The sequence below is a fragment of the Pithys albifrons genome, chromosome 16 (assembly GCF_047495875.1).
Source record: "Pithys albifrons albifrons isolate INPA30051 chromosome 16, PitAlb_v1, whole genome shotgun sequence".
NCBI classification, from domain to species: Eukaryota; Metazoa; Chordata; class Aves; order Passeriformes; family Thamnophilidae; genus Pithys; species Pithys albifrons.
In genome coordinates, this window is record NC_092473.1 from 8,999,039 (window position 1) to 9,024,153 (window position 25,115).

Here is a 25,115-nt window from a genome sequence, read left to right on the forward strand (position 1 = left end):
ATGTGTGAACCAGGTTAAATTACCATTCCATTTTTCTGTGCTATTTTTACAGTTTATTACAGTCACTCAAAAGCAGCTTTAATGTTACAAGCTATCAGAACTCTTAAAAATGAGAATTTATCAAAATTCTCTTTTCCCATTGAGGATTGATTGGAAGTAACACAATTGAGATGTATTTTTTTGTCATACATGACTGAGACAGGATCCAGCTTTTTTTTATCCAGAGCCACAACTTTGCCATCATGATTTTTTTTTTGTTTTGTTTTGTTTAGCCCATATTCTACTGCTGCCTGGTTTATTCCTCCCTCATTGCTTTGGACATAAAAATGCTTTAGGAAAGAGGGATGTCTTTTTCTTTTGCTCATAATTTAGGCTAAAGACAACCCAAAACCAGCCACCAAAGAACAGAAAAAAGAACAAACTTTACACACAATTCAAGATCAGAGATTCAATTTTATTGTTTCCCTGTGGATAGCAGTGAAGTCTGGCTGTGAGTATTGAATGCAGCCCTGGTGTTTGCACTGAGGATGGTGACTCAGCAGTGCCAGCAACTCATGCAGCAACTAAAATTTGACCTTTGGAGCAAGGGCCAGTTGCCATGAAGAGTCATTTGCCCTTCAGTGGCCACGTGGGGAGCTCCTGTTGGGCTCAGCAGTAACAGCAGAGGCTGCAGCACTCTCTGAAGTGGCTGAATAGAAGCTGGACATAATGTACATGTGCAGTAGGATGGGCACCAGAAGGCTGAGATTGTTGCCTATGCAGTCCAGGATGGATGAGTGATATGAATGGACGAGGCCCTTGTCATCCTGACACGAGAAACCACCTCCTTTACTCCTCTGCTTCTTTATGCTTGTATGTAGCTCAAGATACAAGATGAAAATCCATCATCTCTGGCAGAATGCAGCATGAGTCTCTGCTAATCCAGAATTTTGGACTTATCTTAATTGTAGTTCGTTCCACTGATGACTGATCTTTTTTTAAACTACCTTTTGCCTCTTTTACAGAATTGTTTTAAAATGTCAGTTTGCTCTGTGAGTGAGAACTAGTTCCAGCTGTGAGACATGTTAAAGCAAGGTACTAAACTGCTCCACCCCTCCCTGTAATCTGCTGCTCCAGTTCTGGGCACTGCACTCTGCAAAGCTATCACCCAGACACTGTGCAGCCCTGCACCCAAAACAGCAACACCCAGACAAGGAAACAAAGAATTCAACACCACTGAAGCAGCACAGGTAACATCATGGTTACACTTTGTTAGTTAAACATACCTGCTGCTGCCCAAGACATCTTGTGAGAGATTGTCCGACTCACCTGTAGCCAGTGCTCAATAACTTAAAGGTTTGATTCCTCAGTTTTGTTGAAATTAATATTATATTCTTCTGAAATAGTTCCATGTATTAGCCATTAAGAACACGTCTAATTTATGTTAGGGATGACTCCACAAGGGTCTTCTGCCCTTGCTAATGATTGGCAGCTGTTTCTAACTACCCACCCCTTCCAGAGCAGAGCCAAAATTGTTCATGGCTCACTGATGCTACCGGTGATGAGCATGTCTGGGGTTTTACTTGTTAAAAAAACCCAGCAGTCAACCTGCACTCCTTTTGACATTTTACATCATGCACTCTTGCATGGCTGATAAAGAATATCCTTCCCCACGAGCTCTCAGATATTTACTATAACTGCAGATTCTTTGGAGTTCATTAAATCTGGATCACAGATTCCATAACCCTGCGAGTGCCCTTCAATCATGCAAACAATAAGCAAAAGACTTTTCAGCTCTATTTGTTCTACCTCTTACCAGAACTCCATATATAGCATTCTTTAAAAAAAAATACATTCATGTGCTGTGTCATTAGAAGAAACAATTTCCTATCTTCCCTTAGTTCTTTCAAAAAGTCTGGAAGATAAGAAGCAACTCAAGTATTACTTGTTAATTCTCACAGCCTTCACATGACACATGGAAAGTTGGCTTTTTCTTCCTTGTCAAGATGCAGCACAGCCACCTTTCCATGCAGGAGAGGGAAATACACTTGCCCTCTCTTTTGACACCATTACTTTCAGGTTCTGTTTTAACAACAGTAATGTAGATGTTTTAAGACACCATAAATCAACCTCAAATTATTATAGAGTTTTAGAACATGCTGTTAAAATTAATAAAATCAAAGTATGACTTTAAATTTGACACAAAAAATCGCTAATAGGAATTTATAACCAGAATTTAAACAAAGCAAAGGAACAGGCAGAGATTTATAAAGCCACCTACACAGACAAGGTATGGCCCAGTTTGCTTGTCTAATCTGATTCTTTCACATTACAGTGAACTGTGGCTGTGCCACAGCTTTGTCCAGTGCCCCAGAGGGGTTTTCTGCACTTGAGATTTGACCACAAGCAGAAATAAACTGCTGCTCTGCCTTTTCCCAGAGTCATTGTGACAGTGGTCCATTGGCACAGCTGGATGCCCTGATGATTGTGAATGGATCTTCCCTGGGAAGGCAGCTTGCCCTGGCTTGGGAGGGAGTGCAGGGTGGGTCAGTAGTGAGGGTCACAGTCCTCCACCAAGCTGTCGGTGATGTAGCTGCACTTAAGGATGTTTTCGATGTAGGTTTTCTCTGCAAATGTGTTCACTGTCCAGGGAACCACTTGAATTCCTTTTGAAGCCCAGTGCCTCACATAGTCCCTGCAAGGAATGAAGACACCCTGAGAGGAGGGAGACACTACCACAGAGTGAAGGCAGACAGGGCCAATGCTACAGCTGAGGTTTAGTCTTGCGTCAGTATTGCGCCAAGAACGCTCCCCTTTTGCAACATCATCTTTCTGTGTTTTGTTATTGTAAACATGCAAAAGCAACAGTTTTCCTCTTCAGATTAAACTTAGCATCTAACATAAGATAAAAATTCAGTTAAAAAGATAGAGGCTTAAAACAACAAAATAGCATGGAGTAAAGAAACTATCAAAACAACCTTACCCAACACCAAGTAGAATATTTTGATAAGCACATACCATGTTAACTCCACCCTGTATATTAACAGAATGGTAATATCTCCTGGTATATGAGCAAGCTTTAACACTTACTGAGAAACAAAATTTTTCTGTATGAGGAAAGCTGAAACCCCACACAATCGCCACAGGAAACTGTGCAGGCTCCAATCCAGAATGACATCCATCACCATATACAAGTGATGTTTCCAGAAGGAATTGAAACGGGGTGTCCCATCTCCTAAGTGACTCAGATGCCAAGGCCTGTGTGTAAGTGCTGTCACAACATTTCTGTCAGCTTGTCTCATCTGTAAGACCAAGGAGAAAAGACAATTTTTGAGAGGTCAGATACAGTGTATTAGCTTGTGTTTGCAGCTCTACCAGAATCCTTCTCCTCTTCCCCTCCAGGTCCTTCTGTAACTACTTTAAAAGCTGTTTATGAGACTTTATTGGTTTTTTTGGTTTGTTTTGTTTTGGTTTTTTTTTCAAAAAACCAAACTTAATAAGCACCTGCTCTTATGTTAAAAACATTATGTTACAGTCATGCAATGTATATATTGGAATAAAATACATATTAAGTGGCCATGGAAATGACAGTAAGGAAACAGTTTTAAGAATAATCGATGTTTACATCAAAATCAGAGGTTTAATTAGCAGGTACTTTCCACACAGATACCTGGCCATACGCCAGCTGTAACAGCTACACATTTTTCCTGCATTGTTCTCAGGATTCCCATGTGCATCTATTGAGTAGAGTGATCTAATAAGACTATGCCTTATGCTTCATTTGTTTTTAAAAGTCTTGGCAATTTTAACAACCCAAAAGTAACCTAGAACTGGGAGTTGTACACTATAGTGAAATTCCCAGACAGGACTAAAAAAATCCAAGATAAACTTTTAGGAAACATCACCTTATAAACAACATCTGGCATGAAAGAACAGACTATGCTGCTGTTATACAAATGTGGAAATTCCAGGTAGAGTTGTTTCAGGGCATCAACAGCCTGCAATCAGAGACACACACAGATGTTACATCTACACACACATTCTTATCTACACTGCAGTCATTTTAGAACAATCCCCTTTACAAACTCCTTCCTGATTCGTGTACCAAAATTGAAATAGAAAGGGGGAAGAAGAAAAATAGTATCTTGCTTATAGCATTAACACAAAAATGACATACTTTTTTTTGCAACAGAAGTCCTTTTCATGATTCTGTTTACAAAAAGGAGCAGCACTCTCAGTGTTTGAAATACCCTTAAAGATACCATGGATATAATTCTGAAGTACTACCCAGGGCTTAGTTCAAGAGGAAAAGGAAAGTATTTGCATAAAATGTTAATGATTGATCATCTGCATCTGCGTTCAGTAATGCAAATTATAGATCCCTTGTTGAAGGCTGAAGTTGAGGTTCTGGCTCCCCCCAGCACAGGCAGGGAATCCACTTTGCTTTTTTTCACTGTGGTGCTGTGACTTGAACCAACACTCACACACACCTTGTGCTAATTTTAATTTGCAGCTTCCCAGAACAACTTCAGATGACACAAACAGCAGACCCAGCGTCACTGTTAGTAAAGAAGGGTCTGTACCACAAGTATCAGTGTGAGACCAACAGTACAGCAGGTTATAAACCCAAAGAAGGTATCTTGCTGAGTGAACAATACCTGATTTGCATGGCCTTTGATGTCAAAGTAGATTGTAAGATTGTGGTGCAGGGACTCCACAACAGCTTCTCTCAAAGTTGGTATCTTTTCATCTTGGAATTTACTCCTGTAGAAATGGAGAACTCCTCACTGGAATGCAGTGAACATACAAGTGCACATACACAAACACATGGGCACACACAGTCCCCACCACACAGAGCTGTTTCCTAGACAGGTTTTGCTGCTACACTAGTACTAGAGCTGGCATCCAGCACTGACTGCAGGGTCTCTCACCCAGTAAAAACCTGCATATGTAGAGGGATTTGTACACATCTCCTTTCCCCTCAGAATCTCACTAATTAATCCCACAATTAAATCCTTCCAAATTCAAGTTCTACTCTGATCCTCACTGGTCCCGTGTCCCTGAAACACTGAAACACTAACCCCAGTTCTTCACCTCCTTGCGCAACTCCCACCAACAAGCATTCAGTCCAAGCTGCTGCCTTCCTGCTGCTCTGACTGTGCTCCCCAGCCCTGAGCCCAAAACAGATCCTGGCAGAACAGGCAAGACAAGCTGAGGATGCAGCAGAATCAGCTTCACCCATCAATAAATGATTCCTGATATGGTGACAGTGAACAACAGCTGCTCAGCAGTCGCTGCCTGTGTGGAAGTTCTTGCTGTGTAGCTCAGGTTCCAGTAAGACAGAGAAGATACTCTTGTACCATGTACTCACAGGAGGCACATTTACAGGAGTCTGCAACTCCTCAAGGCAGTGTCTCAGGAGCAGACACTACAAGTTCTTCCTCTGAAATGGATTCACTCAGATACTGCAGAAGTTGTATTGTTAACAAAATTTTAGTAATGTCTAAAAATATTTTCCCCTGCATACCCCTAAGACCTAATCAGCCAAGGAGGTCATAGTGAGACTGTCCCAAACATGTCCAGCTCCTTTTCAACAGTATAAACACAATGTTTAAAATCCCCAAAGCATAATCCATCAAGAAATAGAAGCAAATAAAATTAATTTTTGAAGAAATCCTGGAGCCAATTTTGACATATCATGAAGCTCTCCAGATATTCAGTGCCCTGCAGTCAATTTAAGACAAGCTTATGTAGAGATTGACCTGTTTAACATTAGATGCCTGTGGATTTTGTGTTTGAAAGCCCCTTATCTTGACTCTTCTTCACTGTTCCTATTGTAACAATAGCTAAGCAGATATACTCTCATATGGTTCTATAATCAAATTAGAAGTAACATATGGGACTAAGTATTAAATTAAAACAAATGTACAGCCCTGGTAGATCAAATCAATAATTTTGTTTCTCAAGAATGGTATTTTTCACTGTTTAAACAGAAATTTCAGAATGGAAATAGCTCATTTACCGTAGCCTGTGTTTTGCAGATGGATTAAGCTTCCTAATTTCATCAAAAGTCAAGTCACTCAGTCTTCCAGACCCATCAGTTGTCCTCTCAACTGTGTCGTCGTGCATTAGAATGGCAACACCATCTGCAGTAAATTCAACATCCAACTCAACACCTGTTGCTCCATTCTCAGCTGCCTTGAAAAAAAATTTAAGAAATCACATACACAAGAGACAGCTTTATAGATTGGATATAGGTACACATATAATTAGCTGGTATTCTGGAAAAAAAATAAAATATTAATGTTCTTTTCAGTAAGCTTTATCTGCAGAACAAAGTAGGTTTTATTCAAGCCATTGTGTGAGCATTCATAGATCAATGAAAAGCATATAATCTGTTTTATAGATAAAATCATAGTGATAATGTCTCAGTATTCGGAGTGGAGCTGTTTCAGGATAAAAATGCAGAAAAGAATGCTGCTCTCTCCCTCTGATGTGATAACCCCAGAGTCTTCACATTATTTTCTAAAAGAGAAGGGAAGCAAATGTGTACAGTTTACAAAACCTACAGAACAACACTTAGCAAATGTTGTTTACCACGTGTGTACTAAGCAGTAGATGCATGTAAGCAAATCCTTGCTCCTGTCTGAGGAATGCCCATATCAGAGAGCATCAAACAGCCAGGCTGCCTTAGAACATTCCATACATCCTGCTCCTGCCCTGCCTCTTTCCCAGGAACTACTCAGAAAAACACTTGAGTGAAGTGCAAGCAAGACCAATTGTTCTGAAGGACAAATGCCTTGCTGGGAAAAGGGACAATGAACTGGAAGGACACAGGCCAGGTATGCACTAAAGGTCACCTACAGGTGTCTGCCACGTAAGGATTGTGCAACTTCAGCATTTACCAGAACAAAGAGCCTTTCCTTGCCATCAGAACATCTCACCCCCACAGACACACTGCAGTCCAGACACCGCTAATCACGAGTTCAAATGGTTCTCAGAAACACTGTAACCCTGGCTGTGCCTTGATGTCTTGCAGATGGGACAGGAGTAGGTCCTGGCAGGGCTGCACACAGTGAAGTTCTCCCAGTATTGAATTTCCCCATAACTGTGGATTCTCATTACAGATCTTTTAAGGTTTCAAAAGTAAATGACCTGTTACTGAGTTGCTGTCCTCGCTCGCTGTGCTGCTGCTACATCGGCAAAATACAGTATTTCATTACAGCAGCACCGCTGACATATCCATCAGCACCAAGGCTGTAACAGCTCCCACAGGACCAGATCTTATCTGAATCCCCATGGGGATGAAGGACTGACCAGCCACGCAGCTTGCTGCGATGTTGGAAGAACAGCTGGAATTACCGAGGATGAGGAGGGCCTGGCGCCTGCAGGAAGGGCAGACCATCAACCACAACGCACCAGGTCGTGTCACGGCCCTCCGCTCCGCCTCCGGCCCACACCACGGGGCCCAGCCCGCCGCAGGCCCCGCTCCCTCCCAGCTCCCGCCTCGTCCCAGGCCCTGTGGCCGGGGCTGACCTGCCGGATGGCCGCCAGCGTGTTCTCGGGCGCGTCGTGGGAGCCGCCGCGGTGCGCGATGCGGGCGGCGGCGCCGCGGGGCTGCAGGACGCGCTGCGCGCTGCGGGGCGCCGCGGGCTCCAGCGCCAGCAGGTGCAGCGCCAGGCACAGCCCGGCCGGCAGCGCGAAGGTGAGCGCCGGGCTGCGGCTCAGCGCCAGCAGCAGCACCAGCAGCGCCGTCAGAGAGCTCAGCAGGCTCTCCCCGTGGCACAGCATGGCAGGGCCACTCAGCGGGAACTGCTCCGCGACTGCTCCAGCACCGGCGTGACGCAATGGCCGGCCTGCCCCCGCCAGCCAATCAGCGCTCGGCACTCAGCGCCAGCAGCCAATCAGCGCCCGCTGCCCGGGGCGCTGGGGGCGGGGCGCAGGGCCGGGTAACCCTCAGGGGCGGTGCGAGGAGAGCGGGGCTCCAAAAAATATGGGAATAAAAGGGAGCGGTGGGAGTGGGAGCAAAGTACTGCTGTCCGTGGAGGCGCAGAGTGCCTGGGGAGCGTTGAGGGCTTTTCGCAGCTATGCCAGCTAACTGTTTAGAGACATAACATTAACAGCTGTTATTTTTTTCAGTTGGTTGCTGTTATATCGTATAAAGCTGCCCCTGCAGGTGGCTCCGCTCGTGCCCGTCCCCTGGAGCCGCTGCAGGAGCGGGCAGGGCAGGGAGGGCCCCTTGGCACCTGACACAAGTGTGAAACAGCTGGAAAGAATCCAGAGGGAAGAGCAACAAGGCAGCAAAACAAGGCTGGAAAAGCTGGGCTTGTTTACTTGGAAGTAGGATAGCAAAGCTGAGGAAATAGGGGTTTGTATTAACGTGAATGGGGATTTTGGCTCTTGTTTTGGTGTGTATCTGTGGGGAGGATACGAAGAAACTGAGTTTGCAGTGAGGAGCTCTTCCTAACCACAAGTGGAATAGGCAGCAGGTAATCTTCTAAACTGGATTTAGTGGTTTTTTTTTTAATATTTGTATTTTTATATTTGTCACATACTGTCCTAGCTGGTTCTGAGCATCTTAAATATTATCTTTTGTTTATGGTTTTGTGATTCTGCAGGTGTAGCTGAAGAAAAATCAGAGATAATATGCAGACACATAACAAATAATGGCATGGAATGTCTAATTAGATGTCATACATATTTAAAAGATCTTCTGATAGACAACAGCATTTGTTAAGATTAAAGGTGAAGATTTAAAAAAACCCCTCAATAATCATTAACATACTGAAGAGGTAACAGATGAGAGAGTTGTTTTTTGAAACAAGAATGACAGCTTTAACAGCTCTAAATACTCACTGGGAAATTAGATGTTTCCATAAATTTAAATTTATTTTGCTTGGGCTAAGTGCTGGCTAGTGAGTGTGGATTTTCCTTCCACCTGCCCTGCCTGTCGGATGAGTTTTACCTGCTGCTGGGCAGGCTGCCGGCCGGGAGGGATGGGATGGGATGGATGGATGGATGGATGGATGGATGGATGGATGGATGGATGGATGGATGGGGTGTCCGGTGACACCGGGCTGCTGTCCCTGCTGGTGTGTCCTCACACAGCCTGCCAACGGCCGCTCGTGGTTATCTTCCTCATCGCACCGTGCTCCGTGTAACTGATACCTGCGACGGCACCTTTGTGGTCCTGACTATACAAAGGATAGCAGAGCTGTGTGATATTTGATGTGATAAAGCAGAGCGGACTTCACCTCTGCTGACAGGGGAACTTGGAGAGCGGTGGGTGGAGATGGCTGGAAAGGAGAGCACCAGGATGACGCTCCCTTCGCGCTGAGCCGAGAGCCGTGAAGGTGTGTGAAACCTGCGACTGCCGGACCGGAGGGTTTGTCCGTGCATTGTGGGCCGCGGGGGCGGAGCGGGGCGGGGCCGGCGGGCCGCTGGGCCCGCGCAGGGCGGGCGGGCGGCGCGGGCGTTGCTACGGAACGTTGGGACGGCGGCGCTGCGGGCCTCGGCAGGTACCGCGCGGTGGGCCCGGGCCGGGGCCGTGCCGTGCCGTGCCGTGCCGGGGGGTCCGAGGGGCCCCGTGCCGGAGGGGTCTGGGGCCCTGTGCCGGGGGTTGCGGGGCCTGTGCCGGGTCCGGAGGGGCAGCGGCCTGGGCGGGGAGGGCCGCGGGGCCCAGGGCAGGCTCGGCAGCGGCCCCGGCCTGGGGTGGGCTCGGTGCCCCGGCGCGGGCGGGCAGAGATCGACCCAAGTGCCGTACGAGGGAACAAAGCGCTGCCAGGCCTTGCCAGGCGGTGCTGGGCGCTGAGTTTGCGCTCCCGTGATGACAGGCACTGTCAGATGTAAAGACGCTTCTGGGGAAGCAAGGCTGTAATTTGCCTTTGTTTTTGTTTAGTGGAATACCATCTTTTTTTTCTCCCTCTCAATTCGGCTCCAATTTTATTTTTGGGGTTCTTTTTTACGGTTGACAGAATCTGTCCTGTTGTGGAAGATCTCAAAGGTTTAATCTTTGATGGAAATGTAGATGATCTATCGCTGGTGTAGTTCTGCAAATCCTGATTATCTCAATGCTTACTTTCTTCTCTGTGTGCCTGTGATCATTTTTTCTCATAGATGCAGGTTGTGTTTTTATAGGGGAAAACCAGGAACAGCTTTGCAGCTTTTGTTAATGATAGGAAGAAGAGAAATTAATTCCGTTTTCTGATGTAGAATTTGTTTCCCAGAACACAGTGACACAGAATTAGTTGTGATATTATTTTCCCTTCAAGGTACATGGAGTAGTAATGTTATTATTCTTTCAGCTCAGTTAATATGAAGATGGAGGACTATGAGATATTCTGTAAGAAGCATCTTTCCAGAATCCAAGAAGAGGCAATAAAAGGGGAAACTTCTTTTACTGTTCAGCACAAAAATATCTCCCTCATTCATTTCTATGGAGTCCCTGTTCTTTCTCCTCTGGTAAGGCCTTTTTTCCTCTTTCCTCCCTGATGTGCAAACTCTGCTATTGGCACTGCTTTGATGTGCTCATGGAATGGTTCTGCTGAAGGTGTCTGTGTGAGCTGTTACCAGGCCTTCTGCTTAGTGTGTTCTGAGCATTCCTAACCTTAGTCTTAAAAAGTAAATGGGTAAAATGTACTTTTTCCCCTCACATTGACTGCATTGCCTTTAATTTCTAGAGATTTTCTGTCTTCATAAGGAAAGCACAAATGTTTGTGGTTTTTAATAGACAAATGTTATTGCTGGGTATAACTTCATGTAAAATCATATTGACACTTCAGATATTGAACGTGTTAGTTTACCAGTGTCAAAAAAAAGATGCAAATAAGAAGTACTGAGATAGTTTAAAGACTTGTAAGTATTGTTTTCTTTTTTTTTTTGCATGTGTTTGCATCTTCCCATAATGTATTTCACAGGCTGATCAATTATGTTAAGTCATTTTGTGCTAATGCAAACAGAGCCAAGCTGACGATTGTTAGTAGTTCCTGCAGTACTGCAGCTGACTTCTTGTTTGAGTGAGGGCAAGTATGAATGGAGAGAAACTCTAACAACGATGTCCAAAAATCATGTTATAGATTTAAATTGCAGACTAAATGATATATTGTCATATTCTTCATTTACAAATGGGTGGGTATTGTAGTGTTTTGTAGAAAAAATGTCTGAATCCTGTGTCAGATTCGTAATGTAGCATGTAATGTTCATGGCAATATTTTTATAGATGATGTTTTAAATTCATGTTCATTTGCATGCAAGCCAAGAAGGCATTTTGTGCATCTCCCCTTAAAAAAAAGTTATAATTTGTTGACAAGAAGCTGGAATTCAACAGGTGCTCAAAGTAGCAGGTGATTGCTGTTCTAATTGGTTTGTTCTGCTGTTTTTTTTTCTAATTAATTTCTGTAATTCCATTGAGATTTGCATTTGGTGATATAAACCATGTTTCTTACCCTCTGTTTTTCAGCTTAGCCTTGAAAAGAAAAAGGAAATACAGCAATATAAGGAGAAAGCACTGGATCTGGAGACCAGGAAACGGAACTCCCGGAACAGAACTTTATTGAGTCGTGTTCAGGAGATTGTAGAAAATGTCCAGGTAGTGTTAGCCCAAAGGCAGCTCATAATTTTACATAAAACCTCTGCTTGAAGACATTTTGAGAAAGTGCTGGGGTTTAACTCTTCTGAAATTTATGGCAGTTACATTTCCACAACCAGCATTTGCTGGTATTTCATGCTGTGTGTCCTGATAAGGGATTGTTTAGTGATACTCATTGTAATGGACGGGACTTGCTTTTCACTGTTGTTTTGCTACATGCAAAAGACAGACCACATTGTTGCTTTTGTGGCTGTGTTGGAAACAGCTAGATTGTAAAAACAAATGAACAACCCCCTGGTTTTAGAGCTTGCTTTATTTGCAAGCTTACAGTTTAATCACGAAATAATCTACATTCAACTTTATGGTTACAGAATTAAAATTACCTTCTCAATAGCTTGAAATTCTGTTGTGTGCTTTACAGTTTTACTGCAACTATTTTGTTTTCTTTGCTGCTTCACTGATGGATTTAGTAGAGATTTAAACTGAAAAGACTGTTAGCTACATCTAATCAAGGATTTGTCTTTGAAAAGGTTGTAATACAGCCTTTAAATTAACTTGTTGCTTAAACAAGTGCAGTTAACATGGAGTTCATTGGGTAACCAAGGTGGCAACAACACTGCCTTGCATTGTTACTGGAGTGTATGTGGCAACAGCCATCTGGCTTAGGGTTTGACCAGCAGACCAGGAACACATGCAATGTAAAAGTAAGTGAGCTATTTTTTTTCTTTTCCAAAGGTGTCCTCTTGATAACCGAGTTGCAACACAGGATAATTGTAGTGTGAAAATCTTTTTAAAGCAATGCTGGCTGAATAAAGTTGGTTTTTCAAGTACTCAACAAATGGAAACTCATCTTTAGTTGTCTCTGGATTAGTAAAGAAATAACAAATTATATTATAGTCCACTATTTTTGTTTGGAATTATGTTGATTTGTTTGTACTTCTCTATAGGTTATATTTCATGCTGAAGTTTTTCACTTACATTTCTTATTTAATGTAAACATTTTCATATTTTAAGAGAAATCTTGCAAGATAAACTGAAGCCATAAAGTTATTTTAATAAATCCAAATTACTTCAGGAAGGAAAGCGCATCTTTGCACTCAGGTACTTGGTATCAACAGAAATTCTAAGTGGACTGTAATTCAAATTTGTATTTTAATTCCAATGATCTCTTTCTCATTGCAAAGAGCTCTGTATTATAAGCCATTTGTAGGAAGTCCTTAACAGTTGAACTGAAAATTTTTACTGCTTTTAAGGTATTGTTATTTTTTTAAATTCAAGTGAAGTTTGCAGGAATCTGAGATTTCATTGAAAATACGTGATTTTTTTTTTCCAATTTGAATTTTGCAGATGAAGAAAGGACTTAACATGAGTGATGTGAATGCACAAAAGGCTGAGAATTCATGTCCTGATTCAGATTCAAAACCTTTGACTGACTTCACAGCTCCATCAGATGTCAGTTTGGCATGTTCTCCGGAAAGACACAGTTCCACAGATGTAGAAAAGACACCAGAACTTACACCATCAGATACTGCAGGGCAGGTGACATCAAATGTGACAGAAGTAGTTAAAGCAGCAGAAGAAAATGTTTCTTCAAAGCCAAGTGAGAGTCGCTTCTCCAGAGATGTCCCTTGTCCCAGGGCTGCCTCTCCTGACAGGGTGTGTCACAGGCTCACATCACTGGCTCTGCAAAAGCAGGAGGGACGAGCAGGGTCACCATCAGACGAGGATGTCCAAGATCCGTGTGTTATGAGTCTACAGAACCTGATAAAGAAATCCAGGGAGTACATAGAGCAAACCAAGCGTACCTCAAAAAGCAGTTCAAAGAGGAGTGTAAGTGAAAGTCATTCAGATAAAGAAAATGATGGTGTTAAAACAACTGAGTCTGTGAAAGAGAGAGCAAAACTTACAGGCAGAAGTAGCTCTGCTCAAACTGTTGATAAACCCAGTCTTAAATCAAATACCCTTCTCCAAGGTGCCTCTAGTCATACAAATAACACAAGTATGTCCACTTTATCCAGTTTTTCTAAAGTGGACATACCTATGAGAGTTGGAACACCCCCTTTGGTGGATTCAGATTCAGATGAAGAATTCAAAAAGAGTTCTATGTTTGAGCGTGACAGTAGCATTGTCAGGAGCCTCACAGGCTCCTATGCCAAATTGCCAAGTCCAGAGCCAAGCATGAGCCCTAAAATGCACCGACGACGCCCAAGACCTTTATCAATGGGACACATCATTATAAATAACCCTGTGAATGCTTATGAGCTGAGTCCTAAAGGCAAGGGTAGAGCGATGGATTTAATCATGCAGGATATTGCAGATAAAAATAATGTGTCCGAATCAGTGCCAAAGTTTATGGTGGACTTCAATATGGTTTGCCCTGGCAGAGTTCCTGGTGCCAACAGGAATTCTTCAGGCCCGTGTGATGGGTTGGGAGTCAGCAAACCAAATCGCCATTCCTTTGGGCTCTTTGAAAGCAAAGGAATGGTGTCGGCTACAGTGGAAGGACAGGTGGTGGTGGAGAGCAGGGGGCCATACAGAGTAGAGACCAGCACTAACATCATAGCTCCCAAACTGACTGAGCCATTTGCCATCAGTCAGTCTACAGTAACACAGAAGATCCAAGCTGTGAATGATATGAAACCACCTGCTCTGCCAGAAAACACTAAATGTAATTCTACAGTGGAACTCAATAAATCTTACGATGTGGAAAATCCATCTCCACTACTAATGCAGAGCAAGACTGTGCAACAGCAGTTGGATTCTCCAAGTGTTTCCTCAGCAAATGAGCAGGTTGCAGAAAATTTTGAGAAGGTGAAGCGTAGGCTTGATTTGGACACCGACAACGGCCAGAAAGAAAATAGTTCCTGTGTTCTCAGAGTTGGAATGGAAGAACAAGAGAAGCAGTGGCTGCAAGAACAGAAATACCCTGTGGAAGCAGTTTACATTACCCCTGAAAGTATGGCAAAAGGTAAAAGATTTTCTTCTGTTAGGGGTTACTTCTCAATACTACTTCTCAGTTTATAAATATTTTATAAAGAAACCCCAGTGATTATTAGTCATTGGTGTTTCTAAGTATGTACGTGTCATATCAAAAGGCTAAAATTTTAGTGCATGTAATTTTTTTTCAGTAACCTCATTATTTCTGTAGTATTTAATTAGTGACAGATCCTGAAATTCAGCTTGTTGTTTGAGCCATTTTTAATGGTTTCAAAGTGGAGTAATCGGTGTCTTAGGATCTGCTTGGAGTCAGAAATCTGTATTCTTGGAGTCAGTTATTTGTAACAAATTCTTGATTAAACAATTTATGAGGAAATATCAAGTAAAACTTTGTGTATCAGTTTTGTGAATTCCGTATTTATTCTCAAGAATATAATTTGATAGCACAAATACTAATTTCCCATTTGGATCTAAATATTGGAATTTCGTTTTACTAAGGAAATTGTCTTATTCCTTGAGGTCTAAGTAAGACCACTAAAAGAAAAGACAGCCTGTGTAAATGAAAAGAAAATAGCCTATAATGCAAATCACTGTGTAGGTATTTTCTTCAAATTCAAGACTGTTACATATGCATGTGTCTCTACCAAATCAAGCTGAAATGGCATAAATAATTCCCTCAAGCAAGTGTAACCATTCTTAGAGCTGTTTTTTTTGTGTCTATTTTAACATATGATGAGTTAGTGTTACTGCTGTTCCACTCACATGCTTAGCCCTCCATATGAACATGCAAATATTTTGAAGGACTGTAGTAAATTATGACATTCTTTACCTTACCTAGTGGAAACTTAATATCAAGAAAACCTGATTTTTTTTTTTATGGCTGATGGTGCAAATTACTTCCAGTAAAGGATTTATGTCTCTGGTAAAGACCACGTAGAAATTATTTAATTTTTGATTTTCTGTTATGTACTTTCTCAGAAGATATTTTAAAGACTAAAATGTTGGCCTTTGAAGAAATGAGGAAGAGGCTTGAAGAACAGCATGCACAACAACTGTCGATTCTGATAGCTGAACAAGAGAGAGAACAGGAGAAACTGCAGAAGGTAAAGTTAAAAGGAAAAATTTTAAGCTGAGATTCTGTGTTGTATGGAACTCTGTCAGGAAGCAGTTGGGTTTAATGTATAATCTGTTGCTTTGCAGAGTTAGAAAAATAGTCTCATGGTTGAATCTTCCTTTTGTAGGAACTGGAAGAGCAGGAGAGAAAGTTGAAAGGAAAGAAGGTTGCTACAACGGAAATAGAGATTTCCAAAGTGAATATTAACAGTAGGATGGAGTTGGAGTGGAGGAAAAAAAGTGAAAGTGGCTTGCTGGAAACTGTGCAGTCTCAGCTGGAGACAGTTCATAACACAAACTCCACCAGCATTGGTAAAACTGGGAGGGAAGAATATAGATTACATGTTGTGATATATTTTCTTCTACATTGCTTGACTGAACCAGCTGCTGTACTGATCAGTGCAGTGTTCCTGCCCTGGGGCTGGTTGGGATACAGAGACAGCTGCTGCCCTCAGCTGTGGACAGCACATGTGAAACAAAGTCTGTGTTGTCTGTGTCACTGGCATTTAGCACAGATTCAGCCATCCTCAAACTGTTCCATGTACTGTATTTGTTATATAACTGTTTTAGGGTACATTCAAGGAAAACAAACCAAGAATAAACTCTCTTGATGAAGGGTGAGGACGTGGATTTGCATCACGTACCAGAAGGTTCATCCTTGTGCCGTGTTGTAGCTGCACAGCAGTGGGACAGGTGTTCATGTGCGTGTAGAAGGTTTAGAGGATCTTGGTTGCAAGACAGTACAGCTATAGCTGATGGAACATCTCCTATCTGTTCCAGAACATTATGAAGTGTCTTGTTCTCTTTAGGAAATCTTGCACGGAAATGAATCACAAATAGTCAGCTTGGGTCATGCCTATAATTTACTTTGCCAGCAAAGCTGCCCCCAAGCTGAGCATGTCAGACACAGTCACTGCTCTGTTGGCAGAAGTGTGTGTTGAACTGTGTGTTCTGCTTTGCATGCAGGTTTTGCTCATACAACACCCAACACCTTTGCTTCAACAAGTGAGACTTCATTCTTTCTCTGGGGACCATCAGGTAGTGGAGTTATAAAAACCTCAGTATCCAGGCCAAGTAATAGGATCAAAACTAGGTGGAGTCAGGTAAGAAAAAAAAGAATTATTTATATCTTAAAAAGCCCTCATGTTTTTGTAAGAGACTGGCAACTTCATAATAGCTGTGCAGTAGTAAATCTTGCAAAAAAATTTAGTATCCCTTTCTATGTCAATTTTGATTACACAAAAGGCCTGTATTGAATATTTTTCTCGTTCATATATTTACAATAATCATAAACAATATATTGCTTTTGCTAAATTATAGTGAATACTTTTGGCCCAGCCTAGACTTTATTAACAGCTTGTTTCTAGAGAACTTTAGTCATGTGATTTATGTTATTTGAGAAATAATTCATAATTCTTTCTTTTTTTAATCAAAAGTTTAGAAAATGCTTTTTTTTTTAAAGGTTTTCAGTCCAGAGATACAAGTGAAGTTTGATAAGATCACTGCTGTGGCAAAGGGATTTCTCACTCGTAGACTCCTGCAGACAGAAAAACTGAAGCATCTTAAGCAAACTGTAAAAGTAAGATCAGCTTTTTGTCTTATGCAGCTTCTCCTCCTGTTTGTTTTTGTTCCTGCCTTCAATTGACAGATGGAGTCACTCATTTTCTGCTTTCAGAAGAATTGGGGAATGTCTGTTATGTGAACATGTTTGAGTGTTGCATTGCTTAGTGTCATAAGGTCCAAGACAAACAAAGAATCTGTGTCCTGTGTGTACTGCTTGTAATAATGGCTTTGTTGTGAAGGATTATGCTTGGTGCTTTATCTTATTTTCCATCTTCCCCAGGATACTGTGGAGTTCATAAAAAATTTTCAGTCTGAAGCCCCATTAAAAAGGGGAAGTGTGTCAGCACAAGATGCATCCCTTCATGAAAGAGTAATGGCTCAGGTGACACAATTGAAACTTTTTTCCTTTACTAACTATTCTGCTTTTGTAATATAAATACCTAAAACCTTGACAGTGACTTTGTTTAGAGTAAAAGGTTTATAAACTATTGCTGTGAAGAGAAGACTCCATTTTTGTGCTGATACAGTAAGAGAGATTTCAGAATTGTGTTTTATTTATATTGAGAATGAGAAGAGCCTGATGGTCAAAACCATGGGCATGTTACCTGAACTGCATATTTTATTAAAATTTTTATTGTTCTTTCCAGCTCCGAGCTGCTCTGTATGACATCCATGACATCTTTTTTACAATGGATGCATCAGAAAGGATGAATATTCTGCGTCATGATCGTGAAGTTCGGAAAGAGAAGATGCTCAGGCAAATGGTGTGTTCTATTCCAGAGAATGTCAACTGTCTTAGACTTAAAATGTGAATCATTTTGCTTTTAAGAGATTCTTACTTGCCCCCTACAATGTTTCTTAAATCTAAATTGTTTATGCTTCTTTAGGTAACTTTTTTTGCTTTTTTTTAGGATAAAATTAAGAGCCCAAGAGAGCGAGTGACACTTTCAACAGCTACACAGAAGTCTCTGGACAGGAAAAAGTACATGAAGTATGTGCTGTTCTCCCTTTGGGGCTGGAGGGAGGGAGGCAGTGTACAAGACGATGAGTAGAAGGCATAGGAAATAGTGACAAGTAGCTCTTGGAGTAACAGCTTCTTTGCAAACTAACATCCCTCCTAGGTAAAACAACTAAAAAGCTGTCCAGGTGTGTGATGTCTTGCTCATAGTATTTTACTCTTTTAGGAGGCTTCTTGTTTGTATAGGGGGAGAATTTGTTCTAAGCTGTAGTCCACCGGTGGGTGTGTAGTTTATGGTTGAATTTGTGAATTGTAAAAAGTGCTCCAAGTGAGTTTATCAGTTTAAAGTACCTGGCAATAGAGATAGAGTATCTTTAGGAAAGTTTTTCTGGGGCATGGTAGTAGGCATTATCCTGCAACACAGTGGACAGAACAGTTGTGTTCCACTTGCTCCTGAGTAAAAAGGTGATAATCTGTAGTACTGCTCTGACAGTATTACATGTGGGTGTAGTTCCTTTCTCTGAGTGTTTCTGTTCAAGACCTGGATGATGATTTTATAATTGAAATATGTTTCAATACTTTTGTTTCTTTAGGGCTTCAGAAATGGGAATACCAAGTAAAAAAATAATCATAAAACAGAAAACTCCTGAAAGCCGGTGGGTGATGGTTACTGTTATTTGAATGCTTTTAAGAAACTGTCTTATAATGATAGATTTTTTGATCTGTATTGCTGGTTTGCCATCAATCAGCTCAGTTCCTGGTACTATTATGATGATGGTCAGGAAGACAGCAGCTACTCTCTTTGAGACCTGTCTGTACCTTTTTCTAGTATAAAAAGTCAGATACCTGGCATCCCTTCAAACCAACTTTTATCCCATGTTCACCCAAAAGCTTTGAAGACATGCTGTCTACTCATACAGCTCAGTCTTCAATGACTAATAAGTGACTCAGTCCTTTTTTCCTGTATGTTCTTATCAATGACTAGGAACTTAGGGCACTGTTAAGGGTGTTCTATGTACTATTTTTGTTTCTTTGTTTTAAATAGTGGAAGTAATAATCCTGTTCTGGAATTTTAATTCCGGTCACTTTGCCTACACATCATCTGCATTGCAGAACCTGTTAGCCTTTCTGAAATCTGTTGTGTGAAACATGATGCACAATTCACTATTCCTTATAAGGTTTTTATTTTTAAAAGAAAAAAGCAGTAATAAAAGTCTGTGTTTTAACAGAATACTTCAACCAAACCAAGGACAGAATGCGCCAGTTCACAGACTGCTTTGCAGACAAGGGTAAGAGCACAGTGTGTTTATAGCCTAAAGATGAAAGTAAATGCAAAATACAGGACTACAGTGTTGCTGAATAATATTTACACTGGTGCAACTGTTGTTCACAGTAAAAATAACGACTTCCCACAGTATTTTGAGAGGGTGATGAAGCTGTTTTACCTTATACTGCAAGAAAATATTTAGTGTTGTCGTCCTCTTGTGTATGTCCTCATTTACACTGTGTTTCAACATTTCTATTTGTAACATTCATTCCATGAAGCTTTGCTTCCACTTAATGAAATATGTGTATTTTTATATGTAGACTGTAACGTCACAGTGTCTGAACTATATTAGTTTCTTGAATAGAGTTTTTAAAATCCATTCATGGGGAAATGTTCTCCTATAACGTATCTATGTAAGACGTAATAGTGTCGGTGGAAACTGTGCACATACTCGGAAGGAGGCTCTATGGGACATTGGCATGAAAACCTTTTTACAAACAGTTTGATAGTGTCTATGTTTTTGTATACAGCCTTTCAACTTTGTTGCAAGTGACTTATTAACTCTTTTATATTTAATTAGAACCCTTAAGACCTCAGTGAATGGGGTTGAGCAAAATAGAAAGAAGGCCTCAGAGAGCAGAGTGTCTAACAAGGCTGTTTCAGGTGTGTAGAAAACTGGTGCTTGGATCTTATAGTAAATAAGTTACTAGTATCTAGAAAAAGTAAATGAGCAATATATTGTTTTCCTTTCCTTGTGCACCTGCTTTGCTATGTCTTAAATCTAACCTATCTCTTCAAACAAATGATGGACTGGTAACTTAACCATCCACTTTCAAATTCTGTAAACATAGTGTGTAGAATGTGCTGCACAGCTCATTTGCTTTCACTCACCAGATGCCCAGTCATAAAAAAGATTGCCAGATATATTCATCATAACTGTTGAGAAACTGATTGTAGTCAAAATACTCAGATTAAAATTTTCATGTCTTTGGATTCTTCGTTCTGCACACACATCTTCAACACAAAACCCCGTAAAGAATAGGAAGAACAGTTTCAGACCCATCAGTGGGTGTTCAGTCATCATACAGTCCTAAAATTATATATATTACTGCATCATTTTACAGCATATGAAAGCATTCTTTCTCACTCTTCTGTGTTGGCAGCGAGTGCTGCTCTGCTAAGGAAGTCCCCGAGTTTATCGTAGTCATAATTACCGAAAGTTGTGAGAGTTGATACATAGCAGTAAAAATAATTCCTTTGGGATATATCTTTTTGCCATTTGCTCTTTGTTGCTACGTTTCAAATATCTGGAAAGTCATCTGCTTAGTTCTGGTTGCACAGTGTAACCTCATTTAGAGTTTGGAATCTCATGTGTTGCCATAGCAATAGCAACGCTTTTGTGTGCTCCTTTGGAAATAAGTGAGACTGCTTGTACTAAATTAATAGAAATGCACTCTGAAATTATTGCAGGGGGAACACTTGGCTTGAAATAAACTATCTGCATAATTCTGTAGTAATGAAAAAACTTAAATAGAATACAGGGTAAGATGTGAATAGTGATAGGTCTGACAGTATGTTAAATAGGGTGTTGATTTAATTTCTTGTCCTCATTCATCCCTGGCTAGCAATTAAATTGTGCTTATTAGAGGGGCAAAAAGGGAAGGAGGGTTAGTAGAATGCAGCTATTATAAATATATTCAACTTAGACATGAGACAAATGCTCTGAAGCAAATAGTGATATCCTCATTCAACTTTTTTTCTTCATTCTCCTGATTGTTTTTTTAAATTCTATCTGCAAAGTGCTTTGTAGTTTTAATACCACTCCAACTGGTGCTGTCTTTTTCTGGCAAGAGGGCATTTTGTTTAGGAATCAACTGGCAATCCTAAATTTAGTTTTCGTTGTTTTTTACTCCTTCAATCTAAGGTTCTGTACTAAAGAAAAAAGTATACATTTTGAAATCAGTAAAGAGTCTTATTTATTGTTCTTTTTTTTTAATTTTAAAATTTAGTGAGTTTAAATAGGACCGGGATGTTCAGTCAATTTCCTGCAAGCTGGGACAGGCAGCACGTCTCCTGTCCATCTCCTCTGTTTCTGCCTCGTTTCTTTTTCTGTGGAAAAAAAATACAGGGCATGAGACACGTGGAGTGTTTGGGTGGTGGCAGCACTGGGGCAGGTGTGGCTGAGCAGGGCACAGAGCAGTGTGAGGGGGTGTGTGCTGTGAGGTGTGTTGGTGTTCAGGCCAGAGCTTTAGGAAGCCTCAGAACTGCTGTGTGTGAACAGCAGGTCTGTCCTTTGTCCCAGGAGAGGCCTCATGTGATTGTTCCTTGCCACTGTAAAAGGTTGGGTGGTAATTCTATTCAGGAGACTGTCACTCTTTGTAATCAGATTTGCCTTCTGCAGTTATTTAGTCTGGATTGCAGAGGTTTTTTTGCACTTTCATATACTGTTACTATAATAGCCTATTATTTGTGTGAAATTTTTATATAACTTGAAGGGCACTTGAGTCGAATTGAGAGGTAGTGTTAAATCACTAATAAAGCACCATTCCTGTCAGCCTGGTTGTCTTCCTGTGAGATCACAGGTGAGCTGAAGAGTCCGGCACGGGAGAGTGCTGGCCAGCGAGAAAGCCTTTTGTGTAGTAGGAACCTGTTGGGGTGTGGGGGATCCTGCTGTGGGGAGATCTCTGGGCATTTCCAAAGCTGCTTTGCCCCGTGTGCCCCTTGGGCATCTCTAAGTAACCACTGCAGCTCTGACAAAGAGTAACTGAAGAGCCTAAAAAGGACTGGCACATCCCTTGTTACATTCATTACTTGCCTGGTAGCCCTTTCTCTTCCATGGCTGTCTCCATTCCCACCGCTCTGCACCGTGCTCTGGTTTTCACTGCTCTGTGTAAATGTTTGCTCACACTGCTGCACTCTCTGCAACTGCTTGAACCCAAGGAATGCTGAGTTGTGCTACTTGTTAGCAGGCTGCTGTGCTGAGCTATTGAAAGATACTTGTGCTATGCATAATAGAGTATGGATTTTGAAATATATATTTGTATATACTTGTTCCCTGTATAAAGATTATTTTTATACTTGGTCAGCCTTCCTTGTATAAGGGCTCTGCCTGATGGTTTTATTCATACTGCACTTCTAATTCTGGTTGTCTGTACTGACAGGGAAACCTACAACTGCCTTGGTTTAATTAATGGGGCAGCTGGGGAGAAGGGAAGAGTTATCTCAAGTATTTGATTTGAATAATATTTTTTTGGTTGTTTAAAAGTGGTACTTGGCATAGTTAAACTTATCAGCCACTTAATCTCTCTCTGGGTGATGTGACTATTCTTTTAAAAACTTATGAATTGTAGATGTTTTATAGTAGCAGAAAAGATTTTGGAATAGTTACCATGGAAGGCAGTGCCATAAAATGTCATTGCTTTCAGAACTACAGGTAGTTTTTCTAAGGTATTTTGGGTGTAACATTATGAAAACTGTAATTTAAAAAGTAGTTACTGAATACAATACTGCCTTCAAAAAAATTGTCCTAAACTTTTTCAGCTATTTTTGTTGGATAATCCTGTTACAAACTCCAGCATATTAATTGTAAAATGGTAATGTTTCTACTTATTTTTAGGAGCATATGCAGGAAGAACCCAAAGAAAGAAGCCAAATGTTGTGACAATTTAAGAAGACAGCACTCACTGGGATAAAATGGCTGGTTTTTAATGGTGGCATTCTCAGCACTGATTTTAAATATTGCATCTTCTTTATACATACATATATTTAGAAATTATAAATCTACTTTGTCATTTTCAGAAGACACATTAATACAATCATATTGGAGTAATAAAGGACTTTGAAGTTCTAATACTTGTGGGAAGATTGCATGTTAGAACTTGCTGTATGTTAATACTAGTGTGTACCATAAGATTCAGTTTTGTTTATTTAAAGGCCACCACAGGGCAGCATGAAGGTCATTTGTGACTCTTTCACGTTCTGATTCTTGTGTCTGCTACATGCTTTTTGCATTTTTTAAATTGCAATTTCTGTGTGTGATTGCCACCACATGCAAGTCATGGGGATATATTTAGTTTCATACCATAAAGTTAAAGCAGCTAAATAGAAGAAAAACCCCAAACTTAAACAAAAGTGAATTCTTATGTCAGTAAATTTGTCACCAGCTGTTTGGAATGTAGTTTCTGTATGAATGAGATTTACCTCAATTTCAGTACTAATGACCTAAATGTGTTGCATTTCTGCTAAGCTGGACAGACATGGATCCAGATTCACTGCTGGCAGATGGACCTGCTTTCATTGACTAAACTAAAACTGTGCATTTATACTTGTGATAGATCAAATCACCACCAAGAGTCCTGGGACATTTTTTCCCTGCATTTTCTTATGGAAACAACATTTGGCCAAGATGGAGACATGTATGTTCTACAAAAACTTAAGGCAAGATTTTAATTGTTTTACCATTTCTGACTTCAATAGTAACTTCAGTCCATAAAAGTAATCCATATATGTTACATTTCATTGATGACAGTTGCAATTTTGCCTGAGCAATTTCTCTTTTACATGATCTAACAGGTCGTTACTGAAGCCATGATTTTGGGAGGTGGGAAATCCCTACCAAATCCCAACAAACACTTGGATATTTATGAATATCTTAACATTAAACAATCATGCTTTTATTTTGTCTTGGTCTTCCAACTGATGGATAATGTCTGTCAACCTGAGTGGAGCATAGTGCTATATCTTCTTCTAAAGAGCTTGAGACATGTTAACAAAGTCATAGAGGGAAAAGCTCTGCTTGTGTGACCTTTGCAGCAGGGAACTGACTGCTTGAATGTGAAGTAGGTTATGTTTTGTTAATTCCCCAATGTCAATACAATGCAACATACTAACTTTGGAGGCTTTGTAACATGTTGACATGGATATAAGAGGAAAAAAGGACTGAAAGTTTTAATGGTGAAATGTTTTAATTGTTCAAAAGAGGTGTGTTACACCAGGCAGCAAGTTACCCACGTTGTATGCTCGGCAGAGGGCAGGAATGCTGCCCAAACACTTGGAAGACACTGCTCTGTGTCTGTGCTGTTTATCTGGAGGCTGAGGCTGTCCCTTGGTGTAAATGTGGGAGTTTGCACCATGTGGGACCTGCCTCCCTCACACAACGCTGCGGTGCTGCAGCATCTCGACTGTCACGCAGAAATGCCCAAGGCTGACCCTGTGGGCACCAAACCTGCTTTGGTTTCTCTGTCCTCCATGGGAGGGACAAACACCACAGGAGGGGAAACATTTACCACGACAAGAGTAACTTGTGTGGTAGGAGACAAAAGGTGCTGTTGAGATAGGATTGGTGTTTTTACAGGGTGTTTTATGTGCTGTATTTATTATTAGCATAGATACTATGGCGATGCGCAGGTAGGTTTAGTGTGTTGGTAGAAATGAATGTTTGCTTTCTGTTTGGGTTTCACATCTAAACTTCTTTGTCTTTAAGCATGCTTCCAGTGTGTAATAAAGCATTGTAGCACAAGGATTTTTTTTTTAATTTTCATGAGGCCTTTCTCTTGACAAGTGCCAGAATTTGTTTTTGTACATGATGTTTTGTATTTATACATATTTATCTTTTTATTTTGTGTGGAAATTGTGATACCATTCCAAAAGTCTATTTATTTTTATACTTTATTTCATTTTTTTTTCACCTGTCTTGCTTTTTACTTAAAGCA

General features: G+C 40.9%; 2 protein-coding genes across 6 annotated transcripts; one reads left to right on the forward strand and one right to left on the reverse strand.

Moving 5' to 3' along the window:
• Positions 1-433: 433 nt before the first annotated feature.
• On the reverse strand, positions 434-7,805 carry GDE1 (glycerophosphodiester phosphodiesterase 1). 3 transcript variants are annotated; one of them, XM_071571077.1, is made up of 6 exons: positions 7,516-7,805; positions 6,002-6,177; positions 4,638-4,743; positions 3,885-3,977; positions 3,070-3,281; positions 434-2,674 (listed from the first exon to the last, which is right to left on the reverse strand). In XM_071571077.1, exons 1-6 carry the CDS (start codon positions 7,768-7,770, stop codon positions 2,527-2,529), a joined length of 990 nt encoding a protein of 329 aa, XP_071427178.1. In that variant the 5' UTR covers positions 7,771-7,805; the 3' UTR covers positions 434-2,526. The 3 variants fall into 3 exon arrangements, with proteins under 3 accessions (XP_071427178.1, XP_071427179.1, XP_071427180.1); XM_071571078.1 differs by having other exon boundaries at positions 6,002-6,173; positions 7,516-7,597; XM_071571079.1 differs by having other exon boundaries at positions 6,002-6,125; positions 7,516-7,591.
• A 1,607-nt stretch (positions 7,806-9,412) lies between these two features.
• CCP110 (centriolar coiled-coil protein 110) lies at positions 9,413-23,871 on the forward strand. Of its 3 annotated transcripts, none has more exons than XM_071571214.1 (15): positions 9,413-9,497; positions 10,284-10,440; positions 11,438-11,566; positions 12,914-14,534; positions 15,482-15,606; positions 15,745-15,928; positions 16,583-16,719; positions 17,079-17,195; positions 17,460-17,561; positions 17,827-17,943; positions 18,091-18,170; positions 18,731-18,793; positions 19,367-19,426; positions 19,985-20,067; positions 23,021-23,871. In XM_071571214.1, the coding sequence occupies exons 2-15, from the start codon at positions 10,294-10,296 to the stop codon at positions 23,071-23,073; spliced, it is 3,018 nt and encodes a 1,005-aa protein (XP_071427315.1). In that variant the 5' UTR covers positions 9,413-9,497; positions 10,284-10,293; the 3' UTR covers positions 23,074-23,871. The 3 variants fall into 3 exon arrangements, with proteins under 3 accessions (XP_071427315.1, XP_071427317.1, XP_071427316.1); XM_071571215.1 differs by having other exon boundaries at positions 9,420-9,493; XM_071571216.1 differs by lacking the exon at positions 19,985-20,067.
• Positions 23,872-25,115: the final 1,244 nt, after the last annotated feature.